This window comes from Abramis brama (genome assembly GCF_963993115.1).
Source record: "Abramis brama genome assembly, chromosome: 13".
Taxonomy (NCBI): Eukaryota; Metazoa; Chordata; class Actinopteri; order Cypriniformes; family Leuciscidae; genus Abramis; species Abramis brama.
The window spans coordinates 18671779-18695513 of NC_139975.1; the positions used below are offsets into that span (position 1 = coordinate 18671779).

Sequence of the window (23735 nt, forward strand, 5' to 3'; positions counted from 1 at the left end):
TACATTTTTTTTTTTTATAGTGTATTGAAATGCAAATTTCTTTTGTATTTATATCCAACCATATATTCTTTAAAGTATAAGATTGTGGGTTTCATTTAAGTACACTGTGCAAATTTTATAATTGCAATAGTTATAATTAAATATATTTTTTCTATATAAAAAAAAACATTTTTTGTAATTGATTTGAAAAGTGAATACTACTATTTTATGCTTAGAACAATTAAAAAGGATATCTATTGTAACATTTTGATGTTGTCATTATTTATTCATGTTTTTTTGTTTTTTGTTTTGTTTTTTGAGATTGTGGAGGAGGGTAGGTTTTGGGGCTCTCAGGGAAAAGCTTCATTTCTTTTTCTTTTGGTCAGTAGAGGTCCCCAGAGCTGTTTTTAATGAGTGCGTGCATGGACTTCATATCCTTAAGATCTCCGTCCAATGACTTTGACTATGATAAATAGACCTGTTGGCTGCTGCTTTTGTTGTGGGGTTGTTGAGGTCATGAATAGTTTAATATGCACAGGACATGGAGCGTTCATGTCCCCCTTCTTTTCTTGCACTACAATCCCTGAATATACGGAAATAAATGAAATTAAATAAGCCAAAGCCAATGTACACAATACATGTATATAATTAAGGAAATTTGCTAAAAATGATGAATGTGGCCTAAGTTTAGTCTTATGGGTTTCTGTTTAAAATGGGGGGAAATTCTAAACCATTGTAAATCGCTGTGAAAAATACAATTAAATCCAAACAAACAAGTGTTTGAGTGTTGCCAATTGCAAGTTTTGGTTTTGAACTGCTAAGCCTGCTTTTTTTGAAGTGTAGTTATATGTTTTTGTTAAAGAGGATGGGTGATACTCTAAGACTAATAGTAATTTCTCTCTAGTAGTCCTAATCCCCCCCCTCCCCCCTTCTCTGTCTCAACTGTTTCATCCTCTCATTCTTTTGCAGGGCCCAAGGACATGGGTTTGGGAGCACTGCAATACACAACTCATAAAAGACATCGAACAATAAAAAAATATATAACTGCTGGAGAAGCATGATTTTTCCTCATCAAATCTAGCAATAAGTAACCTTTATGTGTCTTATTTGTGCTGTGCACAGAGGTAAAGGAGAGCTACATAGTCTAAAAAGAAATGATCTCTCTGGTCACAGAAGCATGTTCTGTGTTCTGCATGACAATAATAAAGTAGATATTCATATTCTATGAAACAACAATACAGAAAATTGTGTATATATATATATATATATATGATAAACTTCTTCAATTGATATCCCTGTAAACCCTGGCCTGCAGTTCATTGTGTTTCTTTTAGGAAGAGATTACCTATGATCATTAGGCAGCCAATCATGTCTGTCTAAAAGGTATGGTGAAAACAACATATACATTTCTCTATAAATGATTGTGTGAGTTCATTGCCTTTTATTTTTTACATTCCCATATATGTTGCTTTATTGTATATAAAGCAACATATACAAAATATATATGCAGTCAACAACATTTAAACAAAAACATGACAAATAATTTCAAAAATGTTCATGTTAGCATTAATGCTTGAGGAGTTATGGTTGTGCTTTCCAGTCATACAGACATTCTGTTCTGATCCGTACTTTTTATAAGGAAACTGTTCAACTTGGGATGCATGATGACTTTACTTTCACAGTCTCTCTGCTCTGTTGTTTGTCACATTCGAGAATAAACGAATGATTTCAAGGATGTGGACAAGGACTGAGATGCTGAGAGTGAAGAGGAAGAGTGACATAAAGAGGAAAGAAGTTCATTACCCAGCTGAAAAGGAGGCAAATGGCTTTCATAGTCACCATGGGAACAGGGCTTTCTGTCCCTGACAAACCTATAATAAGGTACTTCACTGGCCTAAACACAATTATTGCATGCTAAAAAGGGAAATATTGCTTTCCAATGTAGTAGGTAGATATTGATTCACATGGGTGTTTGAGCAGACCTTCAGTGTACATTTTTTATTTGCCTCTTTATTCCGATTTTGGCGAATTTCCACAAGAAACTTTTCTTAATCCTATTACCAAGTTGACATCAGAGACAAAGCAGTGAATGAAGGCGGGAAATCTATAAGAGCAATTGTGTAGTTGTTTAAACGTTCATTCAAGGCTAAAACCAAACAATAATGTGAAACAAATGTGAAATTCACAATATCTCTTCCTTGCCATGTGTTCATGCTCTCAGAAAAAAATACAAAGCCATCAGCAATATACATACATACATACATACATACATGCATACAGATAGATAGAGTAATGAAGGATTAGGGCAGACAGAGATTTGTGAAATAAATGTGGTTAACAACATCAAGTCCTCACTAATAAAACTAAAGGAATCGTGATTCAACATAACCAACATAAATTTTTGGGATTTCTAAGTACTTATTAATTCAGGAAGAGATGATATATACTGTATATATACACTATATATAATATTACTATATTATTACTAAATAATATTAATATAACTGCTTTATTACATAATGATAAATGTGAAAGAAATGAGGGTTTATAAAAAGATTCCAGAAATAAAAGATTTTTAGAATATAAAACAAGTACTTATTCAAATATTTACCTTTATTAATTTACAAGTGCATGAAAAAATCTATATGATTTTAACACTATAAAATCTTGGAAGTGTTTTAAAGAAATCACAGTATTTTGTATTTAAAAAAAAAAAGTGCCTGCTCAGTAATGAGTGATAAATTGTTAATAAAATCTTTGCCCGTATTCTTTCAGAGGGTTACTGATCAATCTGCTCCGGTGCAGCAGGGATGCAGGAGGCTTACGGCTGCGCTGGAGGCCCGTCTGCATGTGGCTGATGATCACACACATAGAGCTGGGAGCTATATGTAAGGGTTACTGGGGATTAACACAGCCCAAATCAGCTGGGCCACCCCAACGTAGGCAAATTGTTTTAAACCCCATTACAGCAGCCACACTATTTCCTTCTTATCAAGCCCCCTGCAGCTTCTCATTAATATTCCAGATATATGGTTGTGCACTCTGTATCATTGTCTATTAATGAGACAGATAATCATTCATTCAATTATTAGACCGTCAGCCCACGGCCGTGCCCACCGGGTTAGCCTTGTTTCTCAGTCGCTGGGCAGGCTGGAACAGAGGGGTGCCAGTCAGGAGGTGAGGTTGATAGCAGGGATTACACCATATTAAAGCCTTTAATAAGACAAACAGCTCAGGAGAGTTAATGCAGAGAAGGTTTTGGGAGACCAGATATCTGGCTTGTGTTTTTTTTATTTTTATTTTTTTTATGTGGAGGCTCAGCGTGCTTAAGGCAAGAAACTTTTGAACAAGAAAAAATTCCTGAGTAAACAGGAACAGCCAGCACTTTTTAACTAATGATGATGTGACTTGTGCATTGATGTGTAGTTCAATGAATCCTTTCTCATCTGAAGGTTGACCCTGACCTCTGTTGGTCAGAAGCTGCTGAGAGATCAAGTGCATTGTTGATTCCTGCTGAGCAGCCCAGATCTGTTCTTCTGCTGTGAGGGCAACCACCTGGGCCACGACAAACTACCGAGGACAGTGATAAGCGTCCGTTAATTGACATACACACAAGTAAGTATACATCAGAGCAACCAGCAAGTCTGCTCACTCTCCTTGAATGAACTTCACTTCTGTTTGCACCAAGCTTTTGCTGTTAGCGCAAGACGGTCTGACGCGGTCCGAGATGAGGGTCAAATGAGAATGTGGAAAAGATAGGAGGTGAAATGTTAACAAAATCATAGAAAATCCTGAGCTAGATAAATTCCTGCATTTTAAATTAACAGAGGCAGCCGCGGCAGTGGGAGAGCTTTGTCGCCGGCCCATTTTCTCGGCACAAGGCGCGCAGTCCCGGGGTCAGCAAAGTTACGAAAGTAATTAAAGCGGCTTGATTCACCGCCTGCTGCAGAGAAAAGAAAGCAAGCTGTCATTCTGATTTAGAAAAATAAATTACAATTTTAATAAAGGGGTGTGGGATGGGGGTGCTATGCTGTCTGGGAGCTTGCTTGCTTGCTTGGATGGGGAAAGGTAACAGGAGGGGGTGGTCTAAGGGTTTCTAGCTGCCTACTTATCAATAGTTGCAATTTTTTGAAACCACATCGGTATTACATTGCGGAGGCACAAGTGCCCTTAAAAAAAGAAAACCCGGGGAACATTAACATACTGATTTCATGCGCGTGGCAAAGGGTCTGTGCCAATATCAGAGAGGACTCAGCACTCCTATTGTCTGCTAGAACTCTGGTCTCCTCTGATATGAAAATTCAATTATATTATAACTAGATCTCCCGCTGCGTTTTGACAGTCAACGGTAGCATTTTGCCAGCTGCATCAGTGTGGGGGACCAGAGGGTCCTGATAGCGCTGAGGCAGCCTTTCAGACATTGACATGTTTTCGGGGGACAAGATTACTTAAATGTGTCGCATTTAAGGAAGGAGAGTTAATCTAATGCATTGCCATTATCTCTCTCAGGTAATTCCAGTACCACCCCCAATCTGCGTGTTTACGCGCATGCACATCCTCTCATATTCCCAATTACACTACACTGCCATCAGATTCTTCGCAGTCTCTCTGCTCAGCACAATGCATGTTTATTTATTTTTTATCTAGTCATTGCCTGTAAATAAACAGGAAGTTTTGGCTGACGGGAATCGTTTTCTCAGTGGCAAGCAGTTTTTAGGTGACAGCTTTCATGGCTCTCTGAGAACTCAAGTTATTCAGTCTGAATGCCTTGAGAAGTGAGTTAAGTTGTCATTGAATTGCTTATATTCATTAATTCTTTCACACAAGAGGAGCAGAGTGTGGAACTGTACCTTGTTAAAATGTATTGAGATTTTAAAATATATTGCTTCCCTCATTTAACTAATCCCCACTGAGAAGGATTCTCAAAAAGTGACTTTAAAGAGCAAAACTCTCTGAACTTTGTTCAGTTCCTTTGCAGCATTTGCTTTCACTACTGACTAGATGAAGACGAATCATGTTTGTATGTTTATCAGTGTAATGTTTTTATTTTGATCCCCTTGTCATTGGAAATGAGATTAGATGCTGTTCTTATAGTGTTCCAGGAAACAGCTAAGACTAGTCTTACAACTTAGTCATCACAATTTTTTTAAGACTGTTCATAACTGTTTCAAGTCAGTTATATAAAAATGTAGATTGGTCTAATTTGATACTAGAAAGTTAGACTGATTGCCCCTTGACTCAACACTACTTGGTCATATTAGTAGTTAAGGCTTAACATAAGGGCTACGTTTATGCAACCGTCCCCAGGTCAGCTTAAGGCTTTAAAGGGATTGTTCGCCCTAAAAACATATGTTGTCATTACAACAGAAGTCAGTAGGGTCTAGTGTCATTTTGGCCCCTTTACTAACTTCAATTGTATGGACAAAAACAGTAAAAATATTCTACAAAATATCTTCTTGAGGATGAGTAAATTAATTTTCATTTTTGGGTAACTATCCCTTAAGATGTGATGGTTATATTTGAAAGTATGAGTTTTAGAGGGATAGATGAAGTCATGGATGGATGGAGAGAGAGAGAGAGAGAGATCGCAATGCGAATTAGAGAATATTTTGGAGTGTAAATATACCAGAAATCTTGGAGTTTCTTTCTTTCACTGGACTTCAGTCCTCATTGTGTGTGTGGTTCTATGTCAGAGAGGCCAAGACACAGGAAACGCCCCCCTCTTCAGCCTACAGCCCTGAGACCTGAGAGTGGACCCCCCATTAACCCAGCACACAGCACACACATACCTGCCTCCCCTCATTAGGCTGTGTTGAAGTACATGCTCTCCCAAAAGGAGAATAGAAATCCTAATTAGTATTCTCTGCAGGGCCACAACCATTAGCACTTAATTAGCACAGAGAGCACCCCTCTTTCCGGGTGTGGGGTGGGAAGGGGGGCTTATGTTGAGTACAATATTTCTGCATATTCGCTGTATGCCTTGGCCATAAAGAGTTTTTTGTTTTGCACGTTTGCTTGTGTTTGTATGCACATTTCTGCTCAGTGCCGTATTTCAGCGGTTTCATGCGGTTGCATATGGTCTGTTGACTAAAACGGTTGCCTTTTCTTTCAGTGGCATGAAGATAATATAACCATTAAGGATCGTGCCTGGATTTGTCATCATTTGCTTCTATGTTCTAAAACTATGCAATGAATGTAATTGGGTCAGTGACTCTTATTTTTTTGGTCTTATCTATTAATTTATTTGAAAATATAATAAAAAGCCATTTATAGATACAATTCAAATACACCTGTTCTATGATTTTAATTTCAGTATTTTGATCTTTCAAAAAAAAAAAAAATTATATCAGGGATATATATCATTTTTGTTTTGTTTTCTAGTTGTAACACCCTGATTTATTCTTTATTCTGTTTATTCTTAAAGATCTATTTTGCCATGATCTTTTTTTAAATTTATTTACTATATTTAATATTTAAAAACTTTTTGTCTGCAAAATCAAATTCAAGTGGTCCGACCAACATACAGGAAAAAACCCCCCATCATGATACAGGAAATATCACAGTGACAATAACCCCTGCAGACCCTCATGACTGTTTCCAGGTCAATAAGTCTCCTAAAATATCAACTAATTTGACCCTTTTTATTACAAGACAAGGTTAGTTGCAAAATAACCAACCACCCATTTTTAAAAAATGTATTTATGAATTAATAATTCATAATATTTATATGTATATTTGATATGTAGTGCACAGAGTATGAGTTTGAGGGATTTTATTCTCCTTCCCTATTCCTCCTTCAACTTCTTTTAGTCCTCGGCTCAGCCCAGGGCCAGTGCCACCTTTCACTTCCTGAAACTTTAGAGGCGGAAAGCCATCATTTGACAATTTGGCCTGAATGGGGCGGCCAGCAGATTGAATGTCGTTTTCCCACCAGGCTTCTCCATCCAGCGCAGCGTGGAGGGGGTTGGACGAGTAGGATTGGGTGTAATGTGCAGAGTAAAATAAGCTCTTTGATGGCAGTTAATGGTTTGAGATGAGTGCCACTGACGTATATTTCCAGGAAGATCTCTTTCTCCCTGCAGCTTGCTCTCTCTTCCCCCTACACCCCTGTAAGATCAGACTGGGCCGGCCTCTGCTGTCAAGGCTGTAATTTGCCCCTGATCAATATAATTATGCAATTCTAGTGGCCTCCTCCCGCTCAGATGGCCAGTTTTCCAGGTGACTAATCCCATACTTTAAACCCTTGGAAATCACACAGACTGGATGCGGAGCACACCTCACAGCAGTCCAAATGAACTTACTTGATTATAGCATAATTACTGAAAACAAATGTGCAATGTAAGTGGCAGCAGTTAAATTCTCTATTTTTATATTGTGTAACAATGTAATCGTAGTGAAACAAAACTGCCCCCTGTGGCATGTATGGTAATTATATGCTTAACAGCCACCTGTGGTCAGTAGGGTGTGAATGTGTTGATGGCCCTTAGATGGGGATAAGGGTGGGGTCATGGTAGTAGTGTTTTTTTATTTTTTATCTTTTCTTAATGAAATGAATGATGTCTCTTTGCATAGACAACAAAAATAGAACAGAAATTATTTACCTTACATATACATAATTATGCAGTCAAATTAATCTATGAGAATTCCCTCTGTTTATGCAAGCCTTCTATTGCCCCAGGTTGCATATTGACAGATGGGTTGTGAGGGCTGTGTTAAATGTCTTTATTAATCTGTGCCTGTCATTTTGACAAAGATGGAAATAAAACACCATTTACTGTCAGGAGCCATCAAGACGATCAGAAAAACAATTAAAGGCTGTAATGGATGAGCACAGAAAGGTCATCATTTATACGGCAAGTTAGGAACACGTTTGCATTGCTTTGAATTGGTACTATATTGATATGTTGTTGTGGGTTTTTTTAATGATTAATCGTTCAATTATTTCTTAGATTAAAACTTAGTTGTACCCCTGTAACAAGCCCCAGTCCTGCAGCAACCCTGAGCAATAACATTCTGTTTTGTTTTATTTCAGACTCTCTCAGTTGTTTCTCTGTCATACGCCGTGGTGCTTTTCAGGAGCTCCAGGTCAGTTTCCCTACCAAGTTTTGTAGTCTGCCATGTTGTCCATTCTGCTCAGCTATTTAAAAAATGTTGAATATCAACAATGGCTTTCACTGGGGCATTGTCAACTTTTGTATGAAGCAATCTTGGCTGAATGCGATGGTGCCCAGTGCAGGGAGGGCTTGGCTCAGCACTGAGCGGAATGGAAGACTGCAGCTCGCCTGCCCTTCTCTCTCTCGTCTCGGCTCAAAGCGGCATGGTTTGAGAGTCTTACCCGGCTCTCTCCAGTGGAACAGTATGCAGGACCTTAAATGCAGAGAGAAGGATTGAGAAGAACGACTGTGCAGCGGTGAGTGTCTTTTTGGAAAACTGCAGCTGTGGGGGGAGGGGGGAGGGGGGGGGGGACTTGTTCTACATTTGGAGGGGGGAGGGGGGAGGGGGGGACTTGTTCAGGGGTAAGGTAGGTGGGGGGGGGGAATTAGGGGGGGGGCTGTTGGATTTTGTTAGCATTTCAGTTCAGTCCAATGGCTACACAGAGTAAAATGGTTTGATTTAAAAACTTTTTATTAAAACAAATACACTTAACTTATCTGTGAGTATTCCTGTTGTAAAATTAAGTCATAGGCTGTCATTCTGTTGAGTTATTTTTTGTTAAAGCGGTTGTTCTCATTCTGCATCATGAATTAATCATTGGATAGTACTCCCTAAAGAATATTCATGACCATTGCCCTATTTAATTATCAGTATTGGAGTGTTCAGATTAAAGACTTCAGACTTCCTAATATTCAGCAAGATTCTAGATTCCAAAAAGTTATTCATTTTTTAGTTACATTTTAAAAACATTACATGTAGACTATCATATTGGACCTGTTGAGATTACGATCTCATTTCTTGCCCAATATGTTGCCAGGCATATTTTGAAAAAAAAAAAAAAATCAGTATATTGATAAATGATGACACAAGCCACTAAAGATATGGATCAGTGCTCTGTCTGTGCCACATGTGGTCTACACATGATGTGTGTAGCTCTGAAAGGTAGCCGAATGTCTTTGTCAGGCAGTCGCCAAGAGGAAGCAGTTAGTGTCTGCGACGTGTCCCCGCCAGAGCAACTGCAACAGCTTGTATCTGCCATTGACATGTCAGTTTCCAGGGCTTTGAGCTGTCAGCCCTACTGCGCCCTTCTCACCCCAGCAGTAGCAAGAGAGCGGAAGAAAGAGTGTGTTTGTGTGCAGGATGGCAGACTGCCATATTAGTGGCAAACGAGTATACATGATAAAAAAAGATAAAGGAAGTAATGCACATTTGCTCTTGAAGGACCCTTTAAATGGGTCATTTTAAGTACAGACTACAAAATAACTTCCTGTCAGGTCAAAGCAGAGCAACCAAAGTAATGAGTATAATAAGTATAAAAATGTTAGTGGACTAAAGCTATAATGTAATTTTTCAGGATTAACAATTCTTAAATATAATGGACCGTGTCCACCTATAGGGGTCCGGTGTAGTCCTCTGTGTCTCCTCTGTGCCTCTCTCTGCCAAGGTGAACAGATTCATCCCCAGGCACCCAATCCATTATCCTGTCAACAACAGCAGGTCCCTGCCACAGTTAGCAGCAACACTGGCCGTAATGAAATCATCAGTAATCCCAAAACTCATCTCATCATACCCAAGGTAATTAATGCATTTGGAGGGCGATGGCTAACTCTTAATTAAATTATGCTTATTTTAATGAGGCCTTTATGTAGAGTAAATTTATAGCCAGTATCTCCATTATCAAGTGCTCGGCGCTCAACAGAGATTTGTCATTTTCACCTCAAATCACTCGCTGATTAACGTAATGAAGCCCATGATTAATATATCCATTTATACTTGTTTGTTTCTTTCCTCGAGATTCAATAAATTACCCTGCGTAATTAGTTCTTCAGGATTTTGCCACAGCCAAAACCTCAGTTCTCGCTAATAATGCATAAAGTATTATCGTTACGTATATTAATTTTAGAATCATTTAGAGATAACAACTTTGTGGCATTAATCATATTACAAAATTGGGTGTATTTAATTAATTAAAGATATAGCCTGCAAATTAATTGTGCATTTCCACAATATTATCTTAACTAATGAAGGCCTGACGAAGCGACTGTTTCATTTTTAAAAGGCACCAGATTAGTGGGATCTTAATTATGTTTAAAACAAAAGCCATCTGCTTGCCACATTTGGTGCAAAGCAAAATCAGACAACTCAGCATTCTCTGCCAAACAAAAAAGGAGAAAGTTTCTATTGTTTTGGAGAAACTGTAGAACATGGAAATGATTCAAAAGATACATGGAAAATAATGAGGTTTGTAATTAGCCTAGCAGCCAATGATGGCATTTCAATGATGGCAATTCTGCAAGTCTGACTGATAAAAGACAACATGGAGTTAACAAAAATGTGTGCTGCGTTTTGCTCAGGATGCTCAAATATGATATTTTGAAAAATTATGTTTTTTATTAAAAAAAATTACATTTATTTTCTCATTTTAAAATAATTAAACAGCTCTAGGCATGACTCACATGATACCCTAATCGTTTTTCTGACAGGCACTTAAACTAGAGACATTATAAACATTATCACAGTGCTGATGTGCAGGAGACAGAGACAGCGCTTTAACACATTGAGAAATTCCTTCACAGCCAAATCTAATGATACCTCTAAACTCAAAGACAATTGCTTGTGCTATTAGAATTTGCTCAGTGATTTAATCAAAACTATATTTATAGTAATTTTCTGCTAAATTAAATCAGCAGTTTAATTGAAATTAGCTTTCACCGGGTTAGAATGAATGTAGTTAAAACTATTTTCATTTAACGCATCATGTACTAAATGGGGTTTTATTAATGTTTCGCTAAAATGTTCCTCCTGAAAGTTAAAGATATTGTAGAAAAATGTTGTCATTGAGGAGCAAATAGGGACTGTGTATTCACAGCATGTGCTGCATGTCTTAATGTCCCAGCAGATGATGTGTGCACATTAGCTTCATGCTGCATTAGATCACAAATCCTATTTATCACCGACTGGGCTAAAGAGCTTCTCAAACATGCCTTGATTCTTCTGTTGCAACGCACTTCTCTTATATACGGTGAAAATGATCGTATTCTTTGTAAATACATATTAACAATTGGCATACATCTGAACAATTTAAAAAGGGTAGTTGAAAAGAAAACCCCACATCTGTTTTTGTATGTATGCACAAGCTTTAGGTGGTCATGCCTTGATTCTATAGTAAAGAAAGACATTTAAAAAAAATTGCTGCCTTAGTACAATCAACTTTGACGTTTAAGTAATTTCAACTTAAATTAAATTAAACTGACTTAAATTGTTTAATCTTGCATAACTAATAAAAAAGTTACAAATTTCTTAACTTATTCTGCTAAGTTAAAGCATTGTAAAAACATATTATTGTCATAACTTATTGATCATATAATTTTTTACAGTGCATAAACACAATAGGCGTGAACTGGAGGGACTTTAGTTTGCTGTATTACATGACAAACAGAACACCATCTCAACTAAGATGGTATGTCTTCTGCATTTGTGATGCCTTTATATCCTTTTATATCTAGAGTGTGATGGACATTTCTTCTTTTTCAGGTAACAGTGCTTATCTTTTCTCAGACTGTATATACCAAGACAAAACAGTTGTGTGGACATCAATGGAAGACATCATGTGCTCTAGTGTTCAGCAGTGCTTTACCTGTACATTCCCTGCAGGTACTGAATCTGACTTGCCTTTAATGGTGAAGAAACTCAAAGAAACGGATAGATAACGTTGGAATATCAGTGAGAAAAATGTTTCAGTCTCTAATGCTAAAACAATTTCATTCTGATCTAGTTTTTATTTTTCAGTATAAAGTCTGAAATAGGCCTATAGTTGGGAATTAAATGAAATGAATATCGTTCACTCATTTAGAAATAGAAACTTCAAAATGAAAAAAAAATAATATATATTTTCTTTTGACAATGGGAAAAATTGGATTGATTGTGATGTCTAAATTTGGCTGTCGCATTAGTGGCTTTGAGTCCCACATGTTGTTCATTCGATCGTCGGTAATTGTCCACATGCAAGTGACAAAGTGACAGAGCAACAGTAGCTATAAGCGCGCTTTACAAAATTGCTGAGGACAGACAATGTGTGTGAGGAAGCAAGACTTGTAATATTTATCTGGAATCTAAACCAAAACGATCTATTATAGCCTACATTAAATGATTTGTTTGTCGATTGCAAAAGTGTTGTGAATTATCAGAAACGCGCACATTAACTTGTTTTTCGATTAAAATAGCCTAAATAAAAAGTTTAAAAGGTTAGTGACTCAGTAAGATAGGATAAGAAACAAAAATTGCGTTTTCTTTTTCATAATTCAGTTTTACAGCAATGATCACTGTTGGCTTTATTTTAAGGACCGGACTCATATGTTTCAAGTATAAAACGGATATCATTCCAATAGTTCACAGTGACATCTGAAAGAAGGTCAGATCCAAGCCTCTTTTCTTTAATTGACCAGTGAATATTATTTTACCAGTGTCATAGAACCAGAGGGGACGCAACCATTCAGCGAAATACAATAGGAATAACAGACCGTGGTGAAATTGCATCTTCATTTGCATATTCGGTTCAAAAATCATGCAAATCTCAATGAGACGGTCTTTATTGTGCCTGCAATTGAAAAATCATTCTGTTAACCATGGTAACTCTGTCCTTATTCGTAGCCAGTGAATTGAAACAAAAAAGTTATTATTAATTCATACGGTTATGACATTCAAATGGACTCCAGAGAAATGCTTAATGGTTCGGGGACATTTGATCTCAAAAATCGGAGGTGAAGATTATAGCCTACATAAAGACTTTTAAAATATATATATTTTAGTAGGCTACTATCGTTTTGGCCACAGGCGTCGTTTAACGTATTACAGTTATTGCGCTATATTTATATGTTGTAGACAGAATATACTATTATTCAAAATTATTTTTCACACTTAATCGGGATAATTTTATATAGCCATCCTATAGCCATTTTTAAAGTACAAATAATAGGCTACAAGTATTCTTGTATACCTAAATGGTAGCCTAAATAATCCCCCTTTCAACCCGTAAAAATCATTCCAAATATTCATAGTTTTTCCCCACATAATTGTGGCTCGAGCTCATGTTTTTTAAAGCGGGTGTGTCGCGTGCAGGCTTATTTGACTATATCAAGTCCACTTATTTGAACTTATAACAACCTACTAAAAATAAAAATAAAAATAAAAAAACGTATTTTTGAGACTCTATGTGGCATTATTATTTATTCCACTTTAATTGTTAAAGTTGAGCTAATTAACAAGTGAATACACGGGTTCGAGAAAAAAAAAAACTTTACACGGTGATAAAGAATAGAAGTCCTGGTGATTTGTTATGGCATTGTGGGTCTCTCCATAGTTCATCACGACAGAACGAGTTGTTAAAACGTTCAGCTAATAAAAACTATCTTAATTTCTCAGGTCCGACATGTGACATATTAGGCAATAATTAACTGTAATTTATTAATTTTCCACCTTATGCTTTCAGTAGAAAAGGTTAATAATTTTTAGATGTTTGCATTTGCTGTTAATTTTTGAGTGTTAATTAAGATATAATGGATTGTATTTATCTGCTGCACAGTGGCAGTTTTAGTCTATTCTGGTCATTTGAACAGTCGCTATTGCCTACTACACTAATGGACAATTCACTGCCACCATCATACACTTGAGTGATTTTCGGAAGCCTTCGGAGCTCAATGATGTTGAACACTGGAAGGCTTTCCTGGTGGTCCTCGGCCTTAGCTCACGTTAATTAGGAAATTTGGAGAACAGAAGCCATCATTACCGAGCTCCGGGTAACTGGGAGTTTTCCTATTCCCGCTGTCTCCATACATTTCCATAAGCAGATTACAAGAGGATATGTTCCTGAAACCACTCGGATAAATCACCGGTTTCGTGGAATAAGTCTCTAATTAGAACTTTTGTCATATAAGGGCTGGTGCACTGCTATTCATATTAATGTAAAGTAACTAATGATGTTCCAAATGACACATTTACTTTATCTCTCTAATGAAACTGAAAGCGACTGAAAAACAAAAGATCCACTCGTTTCCCCAGTTTTGGATATGGCTGTTTCTCCATGATCATTTTTCAGTGAAAATTTGTTTATTTAGCCTTCTAATCACAAATGCTAGCTACTAGTGTTTTATTTGACGTGACAAATGAACCTGACTACCCAAAATCGTATTTATAATTGGGCAGTGTTTTATTAATTTTTTTCTCCATATCAAATTAGTAACCAGATCGCTCTTTTAAATTGCTCTATCATGAATTATTATAATGCTTTTCATATGTAAACATCGGGCCTGAATAGGCTAACTGCATTGAATAGGCCTAACAACACTTGCACTTGTTAAGTTGGAAAGTAAATAACGGAGACATGTTGGTGTCCGTGTCCAAATCGTTCACGCACGGTGAAACTTCTCTAAATGGTTGAGTCGTTAGTGTGTGGTGTTAAAAGCCCATCGTGAATATTCAGTGCTGTAATCGTTCAGTCTCAGTGGCGATGAATGTGTTAAATGTCGATGTTCTTCTCGATGGACGGTGTGCTAATAGGCTACTGACCCTTTCGAAGGTGTCATTTCTCCCCGGGAGACTGAAAACCTCTCCCAACCCAACACGTCTTACTACTCGAGTCATTTGTAAATCACATAGCCGATAAAACGCGCAATGTTTGCAATTAGCAATAATTGGTAATGCAAAAATAAATAGGCCTAATTAACATACACTACAAATTGACGTGGCAGTTCTAAAAAGTCATTTATAGAGTTGTAGCAGTATCAGTTAGTCTAGTTTTGCTTCAGAACATTACAAAATTCATCCACAGGGGGGCGTTACTGTATTAATTTTGTATTTGCACTTAATTTGTAGACACTTGGCAAGAATTGCGACGTGTGTTTTTAAAGCTCAAAACTATTTTGTTTAATTTTTTTTAAAAGCTTGCCGTTATTTTCAGCTCAACCTGTAAACCTGCAGTAGGCTAATACTGAGATGTCAAATAAAAGTTAGAATAAATTGAGACAAAGAATGTAAATAGCTGCTTCAATAGTTTATTATAGCCTAATATTTATCATAGTTGAGTAATTTTACAAGTGTTAAAATCGTCCTTTTAATCAATGTCAGTTTTAAGAGCTTTAATTCCCACAGTCTAACTCTGCGTTAGAGGGGAGCATAAGGCAGGGCAAAAAAAAAAAAAAAAAAAAAAAAATAGCCAACCAAAATCCAAGCTTGCATTAGCTCTTAATTGTCATGTCGCTTAAGATCGAACTTTGAATTAAATTATTTGATTCTTATTATTTGTGTAATTACTAATTATTATTGCCTTTGTCGTGTCAGTGTAAGGCAAAGTTTAGGCTACAGTATACGTTTGATTTCATTAAGTAGAATCTAACCTGATTCTTGCCTTTCTTTTTATTAAATAAATTAAACATGCTTCTTTTGCTTTCTTTTTTTACGTTGAACAGTTTCCGCATTTTCCGTATGAATGTTTGGAATTCAAAATATTTATTTAACCCCATCGGTAGGCTACAAAAGTAATGTAAGGAAGGCTAACATTTTCCATTAAATAACGACCACTTTAAAACAATATTTGCAAAGTGATTACTATTGTCAAAGTGCAAAGATGCCACTTATGTATTTTATCCCACTTAAAGTGCATCCCGAAACACAGCGGTGCCCGGACAACGCGCTGCTTGGATGGCGGAGTGTGATGCGCTCTCTGATTGGTCGGCGCTGAGCTCATTGTTATGCTGTCAATCCAAATCACATGGCCGAGCCTCTATTAACAGCTGAGCTTAGCGCACAACTTTTCAGAGTTCCGTGGCAGAGCAGAGTGAGACACACCGGACTGCTGTGGAGACATTTGAAACTTGAGTTTGGTGCTTATGTGACTTGAGTTTTTGCTCTCTGAACTTTTGACTGACTACCGACTGCTTTATTTTGTGAGACTCTTTCAATTTCAGCGTTGTCTTTCGAGTGCTTTTAAAGCACCACTTTTAAGTAGTTTGAATGTATAACATGATGGAAACCGAGATTAAAAGCCCCCTTCCGCAGTCCAACACGGGCTCGGCGGCGGGCGGAAAAAACAACAGTGCCAACGACCAGGACCGGGTGAAGCGGCCTATGAATGCTTTCATGGTGTGGTCTCGCGGTCAGCGGAGGAAGATGGCACAGGAGAATCCTAAAATGCACAACTCTGAGATCAGCAAGCGCCTCGGTGCTGACTGGAAACTTTTGACTGACGCCGAGAAGAGACCCTTCATTGACGAGGCCAAGCGGTTACGAGCCATGCACATGAAGGAGCACCCGGATTACAAATACCGTCCCCGCAGGAAGACCAAGACCCTGCTGAAGAAAGACAAGTATTCCTTGCCCGGAGGACTCTTGGCGCCCGGTGCCAACGCTGTCAACAGTGCCGTCTCGGTGGGCCAGCGGATGGACTACACGCACATGAACGGCTGGACGAACAGCGCGTACTCCCTCATGCAGGACCAGCTGGCCTACACTCAGCATCCCAGCATGAACAGCCCCCAGATTCAGCAGATGCACCGGTACGACATGGCGGGACTTCAGTACCCGATGATGTCCACGGCCCAGACCTACATGAACGCGGCGTCCACGTACAGCATGTCACCAGCATACACGCAGCAAACTTCCAGTGCAATGGGTTTGGGCTCCATGGCTTCAGTGTGCAAGACGGAACCCAGCTCTCCTCCACCGGCCATAACTTCTCACTCTCAGCGTGCCTGTTTGGGAGACCTGAGGGATATGATAAGCATGTACCTGCCGCCCGGAGGAGACAGCGCCGAGCACTCCAGTCTACAGACCAGTCGGTTACACAGCGTTCATCCGCACTATCAAAGCGCAGGGACTGGCGTGAACGGAACGCTACCCCTAACCCACATTTGAAAGACTCCTAAAAAGACTAAGTACTTCGGATACTTGAACATTTTGGTTTGCAAAAAGAATCGAAGTTCAATTTCGTTTTTGAAAAAATAAACTATTTTTAATCTCAATGAGTTGTCCGTTTGAAAGCATTTTATGACGACATATCTGGGACTTCAGAATAAATTGCATTGCAGAGGAGCTTTTGTCATAAGCTGTAAAGCAATCAACGTCTGTAGAAGAATATTGGACTTCTGACTTATTTGCCGCCAGAGTTTGTCTTTATGAAAAAGACACGTGGCTTCGTGAAGAGGCTGTATTTCAAAAACAAAAAAAAGAAAGAAAAAATGGAGGGAGAGAGTATGTTCACTCATAAATGTTTACACTTATTTTTAGAATGTCGATTTTGTCCAAATCTGTGTAGTCTTTTTGTTGTTCATTTATGAACTAGGTTTTATTGAAATGAAATACTGTGCTGGTCGCAAGCGCAAAGTTTGTTTTATTTATAGTGAGTTTTTTTTATTTTTTATTTTTCTTTAAAGCTTGTGAACCACTGTACGTCTTTGCTGAAATGTTCCACTCTTGTTTTGTGAATCTTCCTTTCTGTGATGTTATGGCAGTATCATGTTAATCCATTGTGTGGGACTGAGAGTTTTATTTAAACTGACGTTTCTACTTAAGACTAAATGAATAAATTTGTTTTACAAAAAAAGTTTATGACTAGATATCAATTTTTTTTTTTTTACTTCAGGTTTTAATTTGGTTGTTCAAATCGTATGTCTATCGGGAAACCAGTGACTTTGTCAAATTCGCTTGAACCCAAATGTGGTAATTTGAGGAGATCGGTTAAATGAAGAGTAAATTTGCGAATTCAGACACGCTCGCTACCAAGCAGATGTTAATACGGGTGAGTTGGTTTTAAACATTCTCATCAAACAGCAAATAGCATTTGTATGCCTCTCAAATTCTTAGAAATACAATTGTTCTGTAAATGACTCTAAATATTATTCTATAGGCTAAGTGAATAGGCTAATTCATATATCTTCCTACGGATGGCTTTTCCCCCTAAAAGTATCAACTGGTGTATATTATAGCCTTAGTCCCAATAATAGCCTAGGCCTACTATAGTAACCATAAAATAGAACTTATTCGTTGTTTTCATAAGATAGGCCTACACTTTATTGGTGAGAGATTTCTCATTTGCAAGAATATATAGGCCCAATACACAAAAATAAACAACGTGCAAAATCATAAACGCTTAAAAGGGACAGAAATGTAAAAAATGTTTTACCTCATATGAACTGTCATGCAAAAATTTTGTAAAGTGTGTAATTTCCTCCTGCATTTTCACTTGTTGACTCGTCTAGGTACACACAGTTCCTCAAAATTACTTGTATAATTATGGTTAACTATAACTATATTTAATCCCTTGAATTTGTCAGAACCAGACGATGAAACTGCGGATGAATTCTGATAATTATGTTCATAATAAGAGATTAATACAGGGATAATTTCTCTGCCATTTCACTTTATGAGTTACCAAGTGTGGCCGATTTTTTGTTGGGTCAGACAGAGGTTAAATATTTGAGTATCTTATTTTGTGCATGATTTGAATATCACACCATATTGTCTTTTGGTGTGTTTGTCAAGGGACCGTTTTTTCCATATCTTTTTTGCTGTATAGTTGGCCAAGGAGAGAAGGAACATACAAGGCCGTTTCGGACTGCCTTTTGTAATTTAGGGTGTAATTTCCACTACTGAGTCCTCAATATATAATATGTATAGTAGCCTATATGTACTGTGTACCATGCACTCATAAAAATAAAGATTCTTCAATGGCTCTTTACAACATCTTTGGTTCAACAAAAATGATCTTCTAATAAAGATATACATTTTATAGGAGATTAAAATATAAATGCATTTTTTAGATCAATGTGTTGGTTTTTAAAATCATAGATGCTTTTGTAAAGAACTACAGAATAAAGTTCTTAGTGATAGTAACCTAAAGTTTACGTTAGGCTGAAAAAGTGGGTGTTCAGATATGGATTTTCCAACGGAGGATTTTGGATGCTTGATTTAACTTGTTTTTGAAATATCATTTGTTCATTCACATTCAATAATTCTGCAAAGCACCCTACATTTTCTGAATCAAACCCACTGATTTGCATTTTGAATAACCTCATACAACTTAACTTTAAAAACTCTCAGGACTTATTGCATTATGAATACTCTGCAGTTTTAAAATGACCCTTCTTAATTTAATCTCAGCTATTTACATTTTCACCTAAATGCTCAAGAAAGAGATTATGTCCACTTTTAAAAATAAAGGTTCCAAAAGGGGGCTTGTGCATCAATGCCATAGAAGAACCATTTTTGGTTCCCCAAAGAACCTTTCAGTGAACAGTGATCAGTGAACCATATGAAGAACATTTGTAAAATCTAAAGAACCCACTTCCACTATAAAGAACCTTTTCTGCAAGCGAAAATTTCCACGGTTGTTAAAGGTTCTTCATGGAATTGTAGAGGCCAATTTTAAGAGTGTATAAGGAATACTTTAAGAACTCAGATTCTGATGTCACTTTCAGTATTTTTGCACTAATTTTTTTGATTATTTAGAGATTTCTCATAACAGCTATGAAACGATATTTTTAAATGACGCTGTCACACTTTGAAAGTGTGCAACAGAAATTCTCTGGTGCACCTGACTGCTTTGCACGGCATCTCAAGGCATTTATTCCCCTGAGCCATTGAGTGCATGCACTGGCTGCTGTCTTTCCCACATTCACTGACAGGTTTGATCCATGCCTCATTGCTGTGCTTGGATTAGCCCTATGCACCTCTATGGATGCCAACAGATTAAACGGACCTCCCTGAAATCAGCGGCAGGGTCTTAAGTCATTCTAGTGTGTCTGAGACTGCGTATCAGCTAATCATGCTTCCCAATTCTTAAAAACAAAAAAACTTTTTTAAATAGAGAAACTATGTGAGAAGCAGTGGTTGTATATGCCTGATATGAATATGCTGGGAACTTTTTTTTTTTTTTTTTGACATTCACAATCACAATCACAATATTTTTTAACTTGATGTGTCCAATTGCCAGTTAAAAGGAAGGAATTTATTAAGTACTCATATGAGTGAAGCGGTAGGCCTGATAACATAATGCATTAGGTCCCTTCCAGCAAAGAGTGGGGCCCTCTCTCTTTCTCTTTCTCTCTCTCTTGCTCGCTCAGTCATGTGAAGCACTGTGCCCACTCAGCAAGTGCAGGCATATCCCCACTTCCATCTGCTTATGACCTCACTGGAGCTGTTTGTTTAACCCTTTTCCCAAACTAACATAATTGCACCCTACTGCAATCATGCATACTGGATTTGCAGTGTAGAGTTAGATAGCAGTAGAGTCAGAAAGCTTTCTCGATTTCTTTCTGCCAATGGATCATTTTGATAGATATTTATATATAATTATTCATAGTACCATACACCTTCCTGTTTTTTTCTGATTGTTCTGGTTATTCCTGACATATGTGCCAATCTAAGAATAAAAAAGTGGCAGCAGCCCTGTATCAATTTCGTTCACTGAACCTGCTCAGCAACTCTCATTAGGAACTCCTCATTCCAAATCTCTAGTAGGTGTTTTTCCCCCAGTATTGCTGTTCACGAACGTACACAGATTACAGTACGTCAGTTGAAGAAATGGGTGTGTTTGAAAAATAAAGTGAACAGGCTCTATGGTATTTCGATGGTGCCAGACTGGACTTGCTGTGGCGTTGTGTTTTAAAAAAACAAAATATCCTAGTATTGATTAGCAGGCTAGCTCAAGGCATTGCTGTTGGGCCTTTCCACTGGAGTGAGTCTCATGTGGGCTGTGGGGACTGAGTGGAGTCGAGGTGTGGGGGTGAATTAATCTCCCTGAACTGGGGCAGATGTCATTGACGAGCCCCTTTTAGATCAGCTCTCGCCGTGGGAAAATAGCATCCAATCCTTACGGGGTCAGGACTTTGAGCTGACCCTCACGGTCTCATCCCACCTCAGAGAGCTGTCCATTCTCCTGCACTTTATCTAAGAGACAGGCTCACCTCTCCTGCCTGTGGCTATTGTCTCGTGGCACTATTGTATGTTTGCTGTTCTTGTACCTCATTATTCACGTAAATCTAACCTCTTCCTCTTCTTCCAGCACGTGTCACGATTTTGGTTCCTCTCTGCGTTTTATGTTCATGTGTTAAATGAGTGTTGTTCACTTTAGTTTCGCTTTTCACTGTAGTTTACACCAGTCTCAGAATTGCTTTACTCATTCCCCCGAACACTCTTAAGGCTCTTTTCAAAGTAATGCCATTAAATAACCTTTCAAGAATATTCTTAAAAAAAATTTTTTTTTCCTCTGTGTGGAGAACTTGTTTATTAATCTTAAGAACATTTTTCCCTATAAAGAATCTTTTGTACAATGGAAAGGTTCCATAGATTTTACATTTAGAGATAATCACAAATCTAGTGTGGGAATGTGCCAACTTGCTTGTCTTCTCCAATTATTCAGATTTTTGTTGGTAATTACAGCCATGGTTGGATCTCTGTGGTATTACACAACCACAAAGAATGTAGAGTGGGAGGTTTAAAGGGCGGTTGCCACTCCGATTTAGGCTTGGCCCTGCAGTCCAGGTGCAGGTGACTTGCCAGTGTCAATGTCAGTGTAGAGTAAATAATTCTAATTCATAGAGTCTTAACACAAGGGGACAGACCCTTTTAATGAGATGAGATGTCTAATGAGATGCATACAGAGGGAAGAGCAGTTTAGACTAAAATTATTTCACTGATATTGTAATTTGATCTCTGTTAAAGAGTTTTACTTAATGTTTCACAGTGTCGTTCTTGGTAATGTAATATGTAATATTTTGTAGAGGTTTAGGACATAAATGTAGTTTAGTTTTGTCCAACATCAGGAAATTTCTATTTCCATGTTTCATAAATTTCTGTCAACAAAGTTCCCACAACTAACCACCAATTATAATAACACTTTAACATTTCTCTTGTGCAACCAATCAAGTCTTTCCTTTATCTATGTTAAACACTGCACATTTATAATATCTGGGATAGAGTTTATTCTTTAAATACCTCCCTAGAACTTCTCTTGTCAATCACAGCGAGAAGTAGTGGCCTGAAGGGGAATTACTCATTACAATATTTGAGTGAAAACCCTTGGAGAGCCGTGGAGCCTTAAAATGAGCGTGTGGAAATTTCCCTGAACATGGAACTACCCTGCCCTTAACGTCTGCACTGCTCTCTTGGGTGGAGCAGGTGCTGTGAGTTTCTCTGACGCAGGATGGAAACAGGTTTCAGGGTGCCTATTTCTAACCCAGCCTCTCCAAGATGGAATTGGGTGGAGTTTGAGTGACATTAGGGTAGATGGGACTGTTTTAGGGACATGTCAACCCAGGGGAAAATGACAGAGATTGTTCTTTCAACCTATATATTAAGTTGTATTCAACCCGATCTCATGAGAAACTCTTTAATTAGGAAAAACAAGATTTTTTGAAAAAAAGTAATGAAGTAAAGATCCCCCTTAATCTCACCTCTACACCTAACTGTCAGTGGGGCGTAAGTATACCGTCTGAATTAGCCACCAATTCGCCAAAACATACAAGTTGCCATGAGAGTGTTGGTTTTATTGAATTTGCCAAAACATACAAATTGCCATGAGAGTGTTGGTTTTATCTATCTACTTTGTCTCAGATGTTCTCCTTAAATTACTTCTGAGAAATAAAATGGACTCACACGAGAAAGCTTTTGACGAACAAGAGTATAGAGTTAAAAAAAACAAAAAAACGAACATGAATAGCTTAGTTCAGATAGTGGTTGGAAATATTTAAGTAAATATTGAAACTGGTTGCAGATTTAAGTGTCTGAGCATAGTATCAGACATTGTTGAGATCCCTTGTGAAACTCTAAAGGATACATGTGAGATTACTAGGGAAAAATATGAGAAGCTCAAAACTTAATTTAAAGAAGCACTTGAGATATTCAACATCTAATTAGGGATTGAGTCCACATATGTTTGTAAATTGTGGAAGGAGAACATGTTGATGAGTGATGAACAACCTATGTGCAAGGACAATGAAAGCAGTAGGGAAAGTAGAGACAATAGATGAAGTACAGAGGTTATGGAGTTGGGGGCAGGGCTGTGAAACAGGAGATTAGGACTCTCATCTAGGCCACATATATTGATTAGTGTAGGTTTGGGCCATCAAGAAGAAACAGAGATTGACAGATGAACAATGGTTTTATATCTGCGTGATGTCTCCTTGTCATGTCTGTAATGCCAGGGGTTTTGAGGACAGTATGTACATTAGTCCAACTCACCAGACATTCTCTTCAATTCCTCTCTCTTTTATCCTCTGCGTTATTGGTGAATGTCTTCACTCAGGTGAACATCTTGTAGAAGTTCTCCATGCACATGGAAATAAGACCCCACGCAGAAGTGGCTCACTTGTTTATTGATTAGTTGCCATTGTCATTCAGCCAGTTCTCTGAGATATGTGCATTTGTGGGCCAAAGGCTCATATTAGGACATGTCTGGAGGGGTGTAAAAATGTAACATGTTTCCTTTTATACTTCTTTTTATGGAGTGTCCCACTCCGGTTTCTTCACTTTCAATCAATAAAACAATGATAATGAGCCCCACTGTTTTCTTGTTCTGTTTATTTTTGTTTTATAATGTAAATGGTTAAAGG

At 37.7% G+C, this 23735-nt stretch overlaps 1 protein-coding gene across 1 annotated transcript; it reads left to right on the forward strand.

Annotated features, from left to right (window-relative positions):
- The first annotated feature begins 8173 nt into the window (after positions 1-8173).
- sox3 (SRY-box transcription factor 3) lies at positions 8174-18857 on the forward strand. Its single transcript, XM_084132557.1, has 5 exons — positions 8174-8389; positions 9530-9708; positions 11511-11593; positions 11668-11787; positions 15786-18857. The coding sequence occupies exon 5, from the start codon at positions 16141-16143 to the stop codon at positions 17038-17040; it is 900 nt and encodes a 299-aa protein (XP_083988683.1). The 5' UTR covers positions 8174-8389; positions 9530-9708; positions 11511-11593; positions 11668-11787; positions 15786-16140; the 3' UTR covers positions 17041-18857.
- The last annotated feature ends 4878 nt before the right edge of the window (positions 18858-23735 follow it).

Excerpts from the sequence above, each read along its gene's own strand:
- sox3 (XM_084132557.1), top strand. The coding sequence starts at position 16,141 with ATGTATAACATGATGGAAACCGAGATTAAAAGCCCCCTTCCGCAGTCC.